The sequence below is a fragment of the Chroicocephalus ridibundus genome, chromosome 13 (assembly GCF_963924245.1).
Source record: "Chroicocephalus ridibundus chromosome 13, bChrRid1.1, whole genome shotgun sequence".
Taxonomy (NCBI): Eukaryota; Metazoa; Chordata; class Aves; order Charadriiformes; family Laridae; genus Chroicocephalus; species Chroicocephalus ridibundus.
This window is the reverse complement of record NC_086296.1, coordinates 10310726-10325513: the sequence shown is the minus strand read 5'-3', so window position 1 is coordinate 10325513 and position 14788 is coordinate 10310726. Positions and strand designations below refer to the sequence as shown.

The 14788-nt window shown below is 41.9% G+C and overlaps 1 protein-coding gene across 16 annotated transcripts in view; it reads right to left on the bottom strand.

The window, feature by feature from the left end:
* The window catches only part of FBRSL1 (fibrosin like 1), a 544157-nt gene that overhangs the window by 168816 nt on the left and 360553 nt on the right, over positions 1-14788 (bottom strand). For all 16 annotated transcript variants that reach the window (XM_063350636.1, XM_063350643.1, XM_063350651.1 and 13 more), the window contains one exon: positions 13531-13560. In XM_063350636.1, coding sequence (XP_063206706.1) covers positions 13531-13560 — 30 coding nt within the window. The remainder of the gene's footprint in view (positions 1-13530; positions 13561-14788) is intronic.

Below are 14788 nucleotides of genomic sequence, written 5' to 3'. Positions count from 1 at the left end.
GGGATGTAATAACTTTTGAAGCTAATAAGATGGCTTAAAAACATCCTTTTTTTGCCCTGGACCACATTAAAAGCAAACAGCGCAGATGGACTTGCACCTGCTTCCAGATGAAAGTGTCAGCTAGAGTAGTGCTATTCTTAATATGAATTAACTTCTAATACAGATCTGCTTTAGTTCTAATTGATTTTACAGTGCTACTAAAAATAACTATTCATCTAGCTGGCAGGCATGCTTCTCCCCTCCCCCCGTCTCAATATGGAGAGCGAGCACTACGAGCACAGTTGGTGAACAACTGTCCACTGCTGGTAGCAGTGCTGCTGATCACTGGGATTTGCCTTCTAAAAGTAAGCTATTTGGTGCAAACCCCACCCCTACAAATTTAGCTACCTGTAGTCTATGTTGCCATTCCCAGACGCATGTATGAAATGAACAGGCTGCCACAAGGTAAAATTCAGCTGCTCCCCAGCAGCAGCCTGCATGCCTGCTCCTACATCCCCACAAGTGCCACGTAACCCACTCCTCAAGAGAGCGGCTGGCTCGCAGAGGGGATCCTGAAAGTGCTCCTCGTTTCTCATCCCAGTGCGTGGCCGGGGCGGACAGTGCAAGGTAGAGGGCTGTGGTGGGCACAGGGCAGCCTGTACCACTACCAGTGGTACCCCACACCGTGCCACACAGGCCAAGATGCAGGAAGCCTTCTCCTTCCGCCTCCACTGGTGCGGATCCCTGCTGCTACTCTCCATGCTGGGATGAGCACGTGTCTGCGACCTGCTCTGCGGACAGGCACTCTGAAGGGCAACTGCTGTCCTCCTCCCATATGCAGCCTATTTTCCATTTCCTTCCCAATTTTTCTTTACGTTGGATTTATTTTGACTTTTAAGTGGAAACAAGCTTTTACTCATCTGTTTAAGGCAACTCACCCTTCCATCTGGTTTATACTGTACATCATCACCTATTGTCCTGCCGTGAGCCGATTTCTGAATGTTTCAGCTGTTGATGGCTGGTGGTGATGATGTATGAAGCAGAAACAAAGCCAGAGTTGCAAAGACTTCGAAAGGCTGAGGATAACTAAGAACATTGTTTTGACTAAACACAGACATAGACACCAAGAAGCTGTCACTTCTTCCAACCTTGCTCTCCCTCTCCGGAGCCACCTTTTAATTTGTTGCAGTTGCACAAATGATCTCTGTGTGTTAAGAGTTCAAAGGAAACAGCCATCCACAAAAAACATCTTGATATTCCACCACCTTAAAAGACACTTCTCCGATGAAGTTATAAAAATAGGCTCTAATGCCTTAGAAAGAACAAGACTTTCAACGTAATACGTAAAGCTTTATGACTTCTTAACAAAGCAAAACCAAAACATACTCCAGTTCAGCTAAAGGTAATTATTTTTTCAGGAATTGTCTATCACCAGCAGAGACAGTTAGGGTGTAGAAGGCAAACATCCAAGGGTTAGTTTTGGCTGAGACAGCACAGTCTGCCACCCAGACTCGCATGGAGAGGGATTAGAGCACAGAGCTAAACAACAAGACCAGGAATTTGTGTCCCACAACACTTCTGATTGAAGTTACCTGCAGGCCTAGAGGTAAGTTGCATTTTCTCTGAGCCTCAGTTTCTTCAGTGGAACATGCTAATAATGTTGTTTCTTCGATTTCCCAACAGAGTTTGGATAAAGCATGCTCACAAATAATTTCTGTGTGTTATTTGTACTTCAGGAGTGACCATGAAATGCTAGGTCATCTTCTCCGTGGGAGGACACAATTCCTGTCTTATGGATCTTAAAATGTAGCATTTGCAGTAAATACAGACTACCACTAAATGCACACCACCCTATGTACAACATTTGGTAGACGTCGTGGGGAAGAACCACAGATTCACCCTTGTAGGCAGCCTATCTCGTGGGAAAACCACCAATGAGAGACTGCTGGCTTACAGCCCAGAGGCCAGCAGCACGGTGCAAGTGATGCCATCAGACAAAAACAGAGAGATGGAGAAAGGTAGTGTGATGCAGGATCTTGAAAAGTAGGACAAGAAACTCACATTTCACAAAAACGGGGGAGTAAAAATACAATGATGGGAGGGAGACAAAACCTTTTTGGTGGGATATACGATGTCTTTTTATGGGGACAAGCTCAACAACCACGACACGAGAAATTCTACTTTCTTCAACTTCACCTTCTGTGGGTAGGGTGAGGTTATCTATAGATTTAAAGAGGGTTAAAAGTGACTGCAGTCACTCAGAAACCAGGATCTGCATGTCCGTAATATATAGTGACATGTTTAACCCACACTGGTCACTTCAGCCACCTTTGTGGCAATTAATAAAAAGAACAGACACTTTAAAATCTTTGTCAGTTATCAAAGGTTACTCTGCGCTTTTATCCTCACATGATACCCTTAACTCAATTTATATATGACTGGGATCCCTTTCAATTTTAGGCTAATGTTCTTTTATATTTATAATATTCAGGATAGCTACACATGCTTGATTACCTTTAAAACACCACGATTCCATTTAAAAATAAATGAATCCCATTTAAAAGTGACTTGTCCCCATCTTCTAGTATTTATGGACAAGGACATATGGGGCTGATTTCTCTCATTATTAAGCAGCATGTCTGAGACTTAAATCATTTAAATTATTCATTGACAGCAATTGGGCTACTCATGCAAACTCCCACTTAGAGAAGGAGTCCCAGTGATAGGACCAGTCAAGTGGATGAAGATGGCTGAACAGATTTTGGGATGCACTGAGCACTCACAGATACTGCTAACTTTGATTAGGGTGAGGAGTACTTTTGAAAATCTAGCCCCACCTTCATTGATAAATATAATTTAACTGGGACTTTCAACACGGTTATTCTGAATGACATTTTCTTCAAAGGTTACCATGGCCAAAGTTCTGAGCGGTGATCACTAGTAGCTGAAGGAATATGAGTGACTGTGCACTGATTACCATAACAAAACCCAAGCCTGCTGCAAGACGTTTCTAGAGCACCAAGTTACGTGGGACCTTCCTTTTCAGTGTGGGTTCAGGGCATTCCTGACAGTGCCCAGACACAAGGTGGACATCTCTGCAGAACCTGGGCTATGAAAGCTTCCATGAAGAGCAAAGCTGGCTCTAAGCAAATGAAGAAATGCATCTCCAAGCATCAGAAACCGCCCATCCCTAGTATGAATACTGCTGTTCCAGCAACATTAAAATCTGAGACAGGAGATGGATAAATCAACTGCACTGTTGAGCTTGGACTGTAATAGTCCAAATGACAAAGGCTGTAATCATTTAAAACTCTGCTGTAAAGAGACTTTCCGGCCTATCACAGACTACTCTGCTCTCTGACCACCTCACCAGTGGAAGACCTTGAACTAACTGTTAGTGTGTTTTCAATTAGTGGAGTCAGAGAGAGAGAATAGGAATCATCCTTCATGGAAAAAAAAGTTATGGTTATTCTTTGCAACATTTTATTTTTAATTAAAAAGACATGTTTCTTGCTCTCTTCAGAATGAGCCCAAGAAACATTTTAAATCATTTTCAGGTCACATTATAATGTACACATTGCAGCTGATTTCACAGCTATGTGGGCAAATTACTATTTTTCTGCACAACTAAATCATTATCAAGGTAACAGCAGACAGTAGCATCACTAACATCTAGCAGTTACAACGCATTTTAGGAAAACATGGTCTAGCTCTTGGAACAGGAAACTTTCATATTTCAGCCAGATCTTTCTTCCCTGCCCAGCCCCACCTCCGAGCCCCAGCATGTACCAGACTTTGTCCCTATATTTTATCTTGATGGTAAAGATTTTGTTTTGTTTCTTTTTCCCCTAAGAAAGGCAAAAGGGTTAGCAAGTCTTTAAACTCCCAGTTCTTAAGGCTGTTAATATTTCACATTGCCAGCAGGGAAAGGAATTAAAACTGCCAGTAGCTATCCAGATAGATTTTAAAATCCCCTTCCCTCCCCCTTCTCCCTGCCTCCCTCAGCTTCAGAGGATATTTTCCCCGCAAATTGGTTTTAAATTAAGGAAGGTGATGAAGGCAATGTGCCGTCTCAGCATTTTCCCAGGTGCACTTAATCTAATTTCATTAAGGAGATCAGGACAGATGATCGCTACAGTCGAAACATTAAGTCTGTCCATTTTTGTATAAAAAACCATTAAGTCTGTCAAAGTGTCGGCGGGTGGGCTGTTTATTATTGGAGATGAAGGCGCGCTTTGCTTCCCCAATAAACTGTCAGGAGTAGTAAACCACAAATTAAGTCAGCTGCTGCCAAAGATTTAGGCAAAGATCTCCAACTAATTTTGACACAGGTGTGGGAAAGGCCACGGAAACAGAGGCCGCAAGTCCGTCTGTATGCTTTGGAAACCACGTCTTTTGTGTGTGTGTGTGAGATGCTTCAATCTGACCCATCGACGAGTGGAAGACTGGGCATCAGTGGATACGATTAAGCAGAACTGCTGATGCTTCTGACACTCCAGACACAGTGATGATGGGAACCATGCACTGCAGAGCCCAAACCGCAGTTTACCTTTGCTTTAACCTGCACTAATCCTGCTGGGACTCATCGTCTTGTCTTACACAGACAAGAACTTACACAGAATAAAAGCTTCATTCAAGCCGCTGCTCTGTTTTGAACTTATGCACAGCTTTGACTAAACGTAAAATCACATTCCTCAGATAATCATACAGATATCATACAAAATTAGACGAAAGCCATCAAAATGCAGAAACTATGGAATACTATATAAAAAACAAAGAAATCAAGTGAAGCTTTCAGATTGAATTTTCAGGCACTACAAATTCAGATGTGAGCCATTTGCTAAGAAGAACACCTTACTTCTCAAGAAAAAGGAAGCTGGGTAGAACTCCGTACTAAAGACCATCAGGAAAGGTTAAAAAGTATAAAATACTAAGTGGGATTACACAATCTTTACAGTACATAAAAAGAAATTAATAATCACTAATATGGAACTGGAGTGTTATTCTAGCTGGAGCTTCGTGATGAGGGAAAACTGCTGTGTTTGCAGGTAACATGTGCCATGTACTGCTTTGAGCATCAAGGGTGGGCAGAGCAGAGGAAGGTTCATTTTCCCATCCCAGGTGGAGCGAGGGGAAGAACGGAGCCCACTACACCGGCAGAAGCTTCTGCAGTGCTGCAGGGATTGGGAGAGAGTGGGAGAGGCGGGAGGAAGCCAACCTACACCATGAAAAATGCCTGGCTCAACCCTGGGTAGGCTCAGAGCTGAAGGCTTGCAGGTGAATGAAAGACCAAGACTTTTCCTTGCTGCCTGGGAAGAACTGCTGGAGCCAGCGTGTCTGTACCGCAGCCAGCACTAGAACTAAGGGGTGACCCTGCAGGGAGCAGAGCGAGGCTTATTCACAAACATTTATTTTAATCTCTTTCGCTCTGAGTTTTCTCTGTCTCGAAAGTGTCTCACTTTGGTTTGTGTTTGTGGAAAGCTGGGACTCTTGCTCTTAGGGACTCCTGCCCCTGAGGACGTACAGCAAAGGCTGGGCAGCACCAGCTGAAACATCTCCCCTGGCTCAGGGTGCCATGGTAAGCCCCTGACATTGCAGACAGAAGCAGCAGTTGATAAGCAGCTGATAAGTGAAAACAGCAGCTGGTAAGTGTTAGGAGACTCACCTAGGCAAAAGAATACCCATTTCAATCACGATGCTTTAGGTAAGGGTGAATTCCCAAGCACAGTCAGGCAGACATTACTTGTAGTCTTTACTACTGATTCACGTGTTGTTGCTGCCTCTTACATACCTGGAAAACTCCTGTAGTGAAACCTAGTTTGGATTTTATTGCAAATAGGACCCAGAAGCAAGAATCATTGGAAAGCTACAAAACCTGAAGTTGACTTTACGCCTGCACGGGACACACAGTGATGTGTACTATGCTCTTCTGTATTATTTAACCTGATAAAACAATTCTCAAATACAGTAATGAGAAACTTTGCAAGCCAAATGGGGGCCTGCAATTGCAGCTCTTGGAGTATGCATCCTCCAAAATTCTCATCTTCTTGGTATCTTCATGGTTAATTAAATAATCTAATTTAATTAATTGAATTGCCTAACTCAATTGCCAATTCCTATCACCTGCCTACTATGTTATGTTCTATCTGATCACCTTCCAAGGAGTTACTGCCATTGCACAGGTAGCTCTTTGGATTTATGGATACATTATAGTGGTGTTTCTTGATGTGGGCAGACAGCTGTACAAGATCGCTGTCTTCCCTGTTGCCTCAGATGTTGAAAGTACCTTCACAAGGTCCCAGGCAAGATAAGAAAATGTTCATGGATGAGGAACTGGAACAGGGAGACGTTAAACAATAGAGAAAGCAGAGAGCTAGGGACATGCCAACTGCCAGCAACAGAACTGGTATTATCCTGTCTTGCCCAAGAGCTCTCCATAAGATCTCTTCAGTCCTTTTATGTGAGTTAATGATGGATTTTTGTCAGCAAACTAGAAGGCTCTTCTCATTGTTTGCTCTGAAGGTTTTTTTTTCTACATTTTCAAGAATGAATATGGACACCACAGACTGTGATGACTCAGCTTGTCATATACAGACTAATGCACTTAAAATTTGAGGTTTTGTCCGTATAAAAGAAAAACACAAAATCTCAGTAGGAGGGGAGAACATTAGTGCTGAAGCTTTGAGTCTGTTTATGTTTTAAAATTGCATTCTTACTTTACTTAAATACGAAGGTCAAGAAGGGCCATTATTACTAATACTTTTTACTGGATTGCAGACCCTCTTGTTAGGAAGGACAACTTGTAGGTCTCCTTTCCCTCTGGAAGGGTTTACAGGGTGTAACTCAATTGCCCCAAGTCTCAGTGGGAACCTTTGTGTCTGCTCCGTGCACATGGTGGGTGGAACGACAGAAGCCGAGGGCATGCCAAGGCTCTCCCCCATCTGGCGTTTCCCAAAGAGCGACTGAGTGAACTGGGTATGCAGTGGGCTTGCATGATGCTATTTTGCTGGTAAATCTGTTCATGGAGAATGATGAAACAAAATAAATTCACTGAGTGGTGAATTTTTGTCTTCCTATACTAGCAACAACATCACGTTTGCCTGTTTATAGCACCCGAATCTTTCAAGGGCTACAAGGTTATTTTAAATTCAGTATTTTCATATTGTTTAAAGAGCAGATCTGTTTTTAATAACAACATGCAGCTCGTCTGTCAAACAGAGACTTTCTTTCATTAAGAGAACTAACCACCTTTACCCAGTTATTATTATATGGCAGTCAGGTTTCTCACTGGTTTTCACTTCTCATCACTGGGTTTTAAGTCTGTAAGAATTAAACCTTAGAAGAAACACTGATTCTGTGCACACACATGCGTATATGCTATACTACTGCACACTGCTAAGCCGGCAACACAGCCCAGGCACACGCTTCTGCAACTGCATTCAGCATTGCTGTCTGTAAGCAAGAGCATCCTATGGTAAAAGGACCAGTTACACACTGCCTGAAAACCCAGCTGGGAAGTTACTGGCAAATGGAGACTTCTCATTCTTAGTCACAGCTGAAAACTGTCATAGACTGAAGTGTAATGCAAACAGAAGTGCAAATACTGCCATGTGAAAGCCCTTGGTTCAATTCCACATTTGATCTCTCCCTTCTGCTGCAGCCAGTAAGAATTGGGATCACTGGAAAAGTACCAAGTTTCATTTCTCATCTGATGATTGACAAAACCAATTTGGGGACCTTGGCCTGGGCAGGCTTCAAAAATAGCAAATAACTGATTACCTGAACTGGGAACTAAACTTTGAAGCAACAGATATATCAGATGGAACCCACTTTTTCCATTGCTAGACAAAATGTGAGGAGCAGGGAAAAAGAAGCCTCCAGCAATAGTGCTACCAACAATACACCCTGTGGACTTCAAATGTGTAGCACTGAGGGGTCCAGGGACTGAGGCTGATACCAGCCCCATGAGAAAACACATTGCTGGTGGACTGGTGCATTGACAAATGAGGCCATGAGAGCAGGAGTGTAAAGATGACACAAAACACACAGAAATTTGGATCGATGTAGGATCTTTGGGAATGGACGCTGCACAACTTGGCTTCCTTTCCCCCACTGAACTGCACTTCAACTTCCAAAGTCTTTCACAATCCCCTTCCCTAGATCTCACCTTCCTTCACCACCAGCTACCTGACACAGCTCTTCCCTCCTGGGCTGCAGCAGCTTTTGCCCACTCTGCTCCTGCCTCTGTAACTGCTGCTGTAATTCTAAGCATTGTTAAGACCATCTTCCCCGAAATTTTTCATCTGGTGTCATGGGGCTTTATCTTATTTCTGGGTAATCTCATACACGAATACACATACACAGTGTGACCATTTCCACTAGAGTGACTCCCAGATCTCTCTTCATTACTTCATCCTTTTCTCCTGCTGCCTAAACTATGATTTTTCCTGTGGGCTTGTAGACACACTTTCAAGGTCAACACAGCTGAAATAGAAGTGATAATTTTACTCCCCAGATCTTCCACACAGTTTACTCTCCTCATTGCTTCCACTCTTATCACTTCCACCTCTCACTCAAGCCCATAGTTCTCAGCGCTCTTTGACTCACACCAGGCCCTACAGCTTGATATCCAACCTATGTTTAAGTCCTGTCTATCCTTTTTCTCTGTAACATAATGAGCATCCTCTGTTCATCCACACAACCAAGTTCTTGGTGAAGCTCTCACCTCACCTTTCATTTACCATTTTATCCTTTCCCCTGATGACGGCAGATGTAATTGTGTCCTTGTGCCAAGGAAAAAGCTGCCGCAAGATCATTTTCCTAGTCTGTGGCTTTGCTCCCTACACAGCTTTCCACTTCCTGAATTGCAAACTATCACTCTTCATGTTTTGACTCTTTCACAGCTTATCTCTTCTTCCCAACACCAACACTATCCTCAGTATCGATGTAAACCCTCTTCTCTCACTGGTCTGACCTGATCACCCTTGTTAAACTTTCAAATAAGCACCTCCCTACTACTCACCACTGTGCCTTTCAGTACAGATAATACCTCCCCATTCACAGCCATAAAGCCACCTGATTTTCCCACTCAAATGCCTCCTAAAACCTTCCCTTTTGCCTTAACACCTACAAACCCAAAGCTGGACAACACCGAGGCTGCTGACATACCGAAACAGTGGTGCTGTTAACACTGCGCGGCCCATTTATCTGGGTCCCTTCACTGTCTCTAATCTCATCCTCAAGCGATGAGCTGTTCTGCATCAACATGGCATGTGGCAGGATGGGAACCCAGCCTGTGGTAGAGCAATCGTAGCACTACCGTGCTGCTCTTCTCCCATGCATCAAGTCCTAAATTGCACCTGCTCATGCACTGCCGTACGCTTCCAGGCACCTACTGGGACTCAGAAATTAGCACCACAAACAACAGCACGGCAAGGCTGAATTCACATCGCCACAAGCAGGGCCTAATAAACTCACTGTGCTGTTGCAGAAAGTGGTATGAAAACACTGTTTTAGAAACCTGACTTCCAAATCTTGTGCTTCCACCTTGGATATAGCTTTACCAGTCTCAAAGGTTGCTTGCTATAGCTAAAACACAAACTACAGAACAAATAAATGGTAAATAGCGATTCAGCTTAGAAATACAGTGTCATTTTTTGTACATCTTACTTAGCACCACATTAAATGAAGGAATGCCTGATATGTAACCCCTGATTTGGAGAGCTCACTTACACTGCGGGGCCATGTAATTAAGCTGACAACCCACAATTTTGCACACAGCAGACAGAAGTCCAAGACTGAAAGAACATGAACACTGAATTACTTTGAAAGGAAGAAATAGGCTTTTTTTTTTAATGCAATCTTGAACACTGTTATTAAAAAAAATGAGAGCAACATTTTGGAGTAACGAGCAGAGATTACTCATTCCCTTGTTTTACACAAGTTGACTTTTGGCTTTCTGCAGAACGCCATTTAACAGAGCACATTACCAAGCTGCTAGCCACTTTTCACAGTGATGCTAAAGCAGGTAAGAGACAATAAGTGGAACTGTTGATGGTTTATATTACTCTATTATGTTAATGTTCACTAAAGTATGCCATAAGCTCTCTCATTACATGTGTATAAACCAATTCTCTGTGGTGTTATTCCTGTGCTAAATGCTATAACTACATAAATCTTGAATTAATGGAGACTTTATAGTTCCTGAAAATGAAGGGTAATTGCTATCTGTTAATGCTGTTGTTGCTATTAAAGGAAGTATATATTTTCAGTAACAATGTTTATGGACCGTGAGCCCCACATCACAGCTATTGCACAGTGCGGAGATGGTGTAACACGATTATCAGACTAACTCCCTTTCTCTCCCGCCTCCCTCACAAAAGCACAGTATCATTTCCACAGCTTCAACAAACTACCCCGCAATTCTCCTAACAGTTGCAGAGTCCAAACCGATGTCCTTCAATGAACATACAGTAACAGAAACAGGATTTGCATTTCCATCTCTGGGAACGCATGATTTGCTAAGTTTCTCGCTTGGTTAAATGGCTGGACGGCTCACTTTATTAGTTTGGGTATTTCGAACAGTTCTTCGAGAAGCGTGTGGTGACAGAATGATAGGTGTGAGAAAGTATCATCCCACTGACTTCCTTTGAGATTTCAGCAGTGATGCAGAAGTGAAAGGCTATACTTGGCCAGAGACAGTTCTAAGAAAGTAGATGGGATGGACAAGTCCCCAGCCTTGAGCTCCTGTTCTCAGATTATTAAAATCAGCAGCGCACTGTTTGGAAACACTCTCACAATCTGCTGTTCAACTCTACCTTGCACTAAAGTAATGGCTCCTTCAATTCTGATATACTGTACGTATGACTGACTATGCTCAATTACTTTTCTCCCCTGGAGTCCTGCACAGCACTGTACAAGGAAAAAAACAAAACCATCAAGAGTGTGTTTATATTTTTCAATGCAGTGAGGGTAAAGCATTAATTTTACTCTAATGCCTATGTTTTAAAACATTAAGAGCTCAATAGCCCATATACCTATGAACTAAATAAATAGTGGATAATTATTAGCATGGTACAGAGAGAGAAGTAGGAGGTGGAAAATTTCAGTTTTGCTTCTAGCTCTATCACTGACTCGGTTTGTACTTCTACGTGAACTTCTTTTTTTTGTGCATTCCTCATGAGTTATATACAGACGACAGTGATCCGCTGTTTATGACTAACAAAAAGTGTTATGCAAATCAAAAGTACATTAGTAATTCCTGCCCTGCCCTTCATTAGTGCCAGCGCGCGTAGGTGTACCTAGAGAAAGCTGCTTCTTGCTGACCATGCAGGAAAGCAGGATTGTTCTGTGGTGCTGTGAAATGAAGCCGACCCATCACATAATTTGGTAAGCCTGATACCGGGCTAGACAGAACGTTGAATGCTCCATCTGGATGCAATAGCCAGAGAGTGTTATTGGAAGATACATTTTTCCAACACATGGAAGGGGGAAAAAACTCTCTTCAGTGTAATCCCTCAGGACATTCATGCCAGTATTTTTATAGCTCCTAGTTGCACCAGACAGGTTAGTTTTAGAGAAATACTTCGCGTGTTTCCAGGGGAGTATGTCAGGTATCAACAGAGAGAGCCAGGCTGCCCTTGTGTTCCCCAAGTGAACACATTATGGCTGTGAAACGTTTGAAGCCTCTTCACTTCAACCTTGGTGAGTTTACATGCATGTGCACACGTCTTTGCTGACAAGAAAAGCAATCCTACTTAATTCCAGAGACCTATTTAATAGAACCGATGTCATATGTCTCTACAGATCAGGCAAGAGATAGAAAGATGATGATCTTGTGCTGCTCTCCTTATGAAGAAAAGAAATGTTGCTATTATTAAGGTGGAGTCACCTTAAGGAGCAGGTAGCTGGGAAATATGTGAGCCTAGAAGGTCAAATTACAGTTACAGATATGTAAAGAAATGCCATATAAGGAACACTATAATAGCCTTTCATTTGCTGTAAAGGACAGTAGGTTACCAGCCAAACACAATGCAGCTTCCTCTGAAGGTAACCTCAGATCCCACAATCTGAAAGCTAATCAATGTTGTTCAGATTTCAATTTCTTCTCTACAAGGTGAAGTCAAACCTAATCTAACAAATGTCAGTCTCAGATGTAATGCTGCTAGCTGGGTCTACTAGTGTAATTTAGATAATCATTAATAGCATAGCTGTATAATAAAACTACATGTCACTTACAACTTCATCTGAGGTTTGACTGGCAGATCTTTAAACAGTTTTCTAAGTGATTGCTTTTACTTTCTTTGATTGGGCAGTCTAAGAAATGTTTTAACCCCATGGTATCTAAGCTTTTAGGGAATAATTTTTCACCCTTGCCACCTCTGCCATCAGCTCTGCTGCTGTGTAACCTTGTAAGAAGGGGGGGGTTGTCATGGTTTCAGGGAGTGACTTTATACATATATACACATATATAAAACAAAATATGTACAGGATCTTTCATTCAACATCTATGATTTAAATGTTTTTCTTCGATCAAGCCTCCATCTCAAAACACAGCTTTTGCAACACTCTGGAGATATTTGGTATCTGATGGGATTTTTAAAAGAAGTTGAAGAAAGCTTAATGCTTCCCAAGCGCTAACCCTACTAAAAAAAATGAAAAAGACTTAACCAGAAGAAGCTTTTAGTGTAGTCTCTTGAACTCATGGTAACCTCTGATGTATGGCTGCAGCCAAGTGTGCTGCCAAGGAGATGGGGCTATCTGAAGTCAGCCTTTACTTTTGTAATGCTGATCCGGTAGAAACCTGCATGCCACAGCTTCTCATGAATGAATGCAAGAGACTGGACAGCCACAATATAATTAAAGTTTGATGAAGATCTAACCTGAGACTGCCAAGTTTGATCTGCCAGAACAGAAGTCAGCAAGGGATACTCTGGTCTTTTATACATTTGATGCTCAAAAGCATGGTGCAACTGTTGCTATATATTGGGCCTTCTCTGTTTTCCTTGCAAAGGTGAAACAAGGAATCCCCATACAAAACCACACAACTACAACCTTTCAACAACCAACCTCTGCATCCAAAAGAAGGTCAGAAAAATCATTGCTCTGTGATAAATATGCATGCAACATGACAAAACACTCTGTTACCACACTGCCTTTGAGGGTAGGTACCAGTTGTTCCATTTCTAAACTGATTACGAAATTGACATCTTCGGAGGTTACTATAAATAAAATATAGGCTCCCGACAAGTTATTGGAGGAGAGTTCCTCTGAAACAGCACTAATGCTATGACTCGGGTCTCACCAAATGCTCACATAATAATCAAGACAGACTATTATGTTTCTTTTCAAATGGGAGTTTCTTTTCTGTAAACAAAAACTAGCGCAGATCACAGAATACCTGATCCAATGTTTTTTTCATTCAATTATAGATATTTTTAAATTTGACATGAAGACTGGAGGAAAAATATTATTTTCAAATTCATTCTTATTTTGACTATGAGGGAATTTCCAAGCTAGTAACGCACATGAAAGAAGAAAATTCAGTCTTACCTTATCGTCAATATCACTCTCGCTGTCACACTGTGGATTAGAGAGAGAAAAAAAGATTTTGAGAAACACCTTTATGTATAGGGATCTTTCGCATCATCCTCTTAAATCTTTAGGATAGCTGTTCATGATGTTCTCAGTTCAATGAAACACACTTTTGATGTTTGCAGTAATGCCTTTTAGATTGCTAGCATAAACCAGACAAAGCCAATTTCTCTCTTATACAAAAATATGGTATACTCTTACTTGGATGTGGGAAAGTGAACTTTAAACAAAAAAGAAAATCAGCAATGCATTATAATAACAACTGTAAGATGAACACCACAACAAAAAGCATGCCTTTTTATCATCCCAAATTGTGGAATATATAGTAACAGTTTTGCATTGCTTCACCTTGATGAGCACTTTGTCATCTAACAAGGAAACTGTGAAACTGGCAATCAATTTCTAATTTAATGAGTGGTACCAAGAATAGTAATTAAAATACATCATAAATTCTGGTACATTTTTTAGTTTGAACGAGATCACGATCCCAGGAGGAAGTGTTTACTTAAAGAGTTCTAGAGTGTAATCTCTTACAGCCTCTGAAAATGAAATGCTCTATTTTCACAGCACAAATGATGGAAAGATAACTTGAGCACTGAACATTTCAGGACATGCACATCTTGTTGGCTGGAGCTGAGAAAGATTTACGATTGGGAACAAAAATAAATCTCTTGGTGTCTGTCATACTGACAAAAAGTGGCCAGTGCATTTCATAACTTTTGTGTCCAATGGGAATTTTCTCCATCAGCCAGCAGCTGACGGGGATGGTCCGGGTAGACTTCCGTAACTGGTGGCACCCTCTCGAGTTCACTGGTTCAACAAGAGGGGACTCTGCAAGCCAGCAATGACACAAGCTACAAATGTGGAAATGGTCCATGAAAATGCATGTGCTTCGGTGTCATGAATGTAGAGGAAGGAATAGATCTGTTTGGTCATTTTCTCCAGCTCCTGCTCCTCATGGAGCAGGGAACGGGGATCTTTCCTGTCACAACTATCTATCCTAAAGTTACAAAGCAGAAATTTCAGCTGTGACATTGTCAGTTTTCCGCAGATTTTTGAGAGACTATTTAATCTCTTCTTCTTCTACTTGGCACATGAAATGATTGACCCCAAACACTTGAGGAACCTTTTACTCTTAAATTCTCTGAAATACACTGAGCACATGAAGAACCACGAAACAGCAGAGGGGTCTCCCATGGCGATTCTGCAGTGAAGA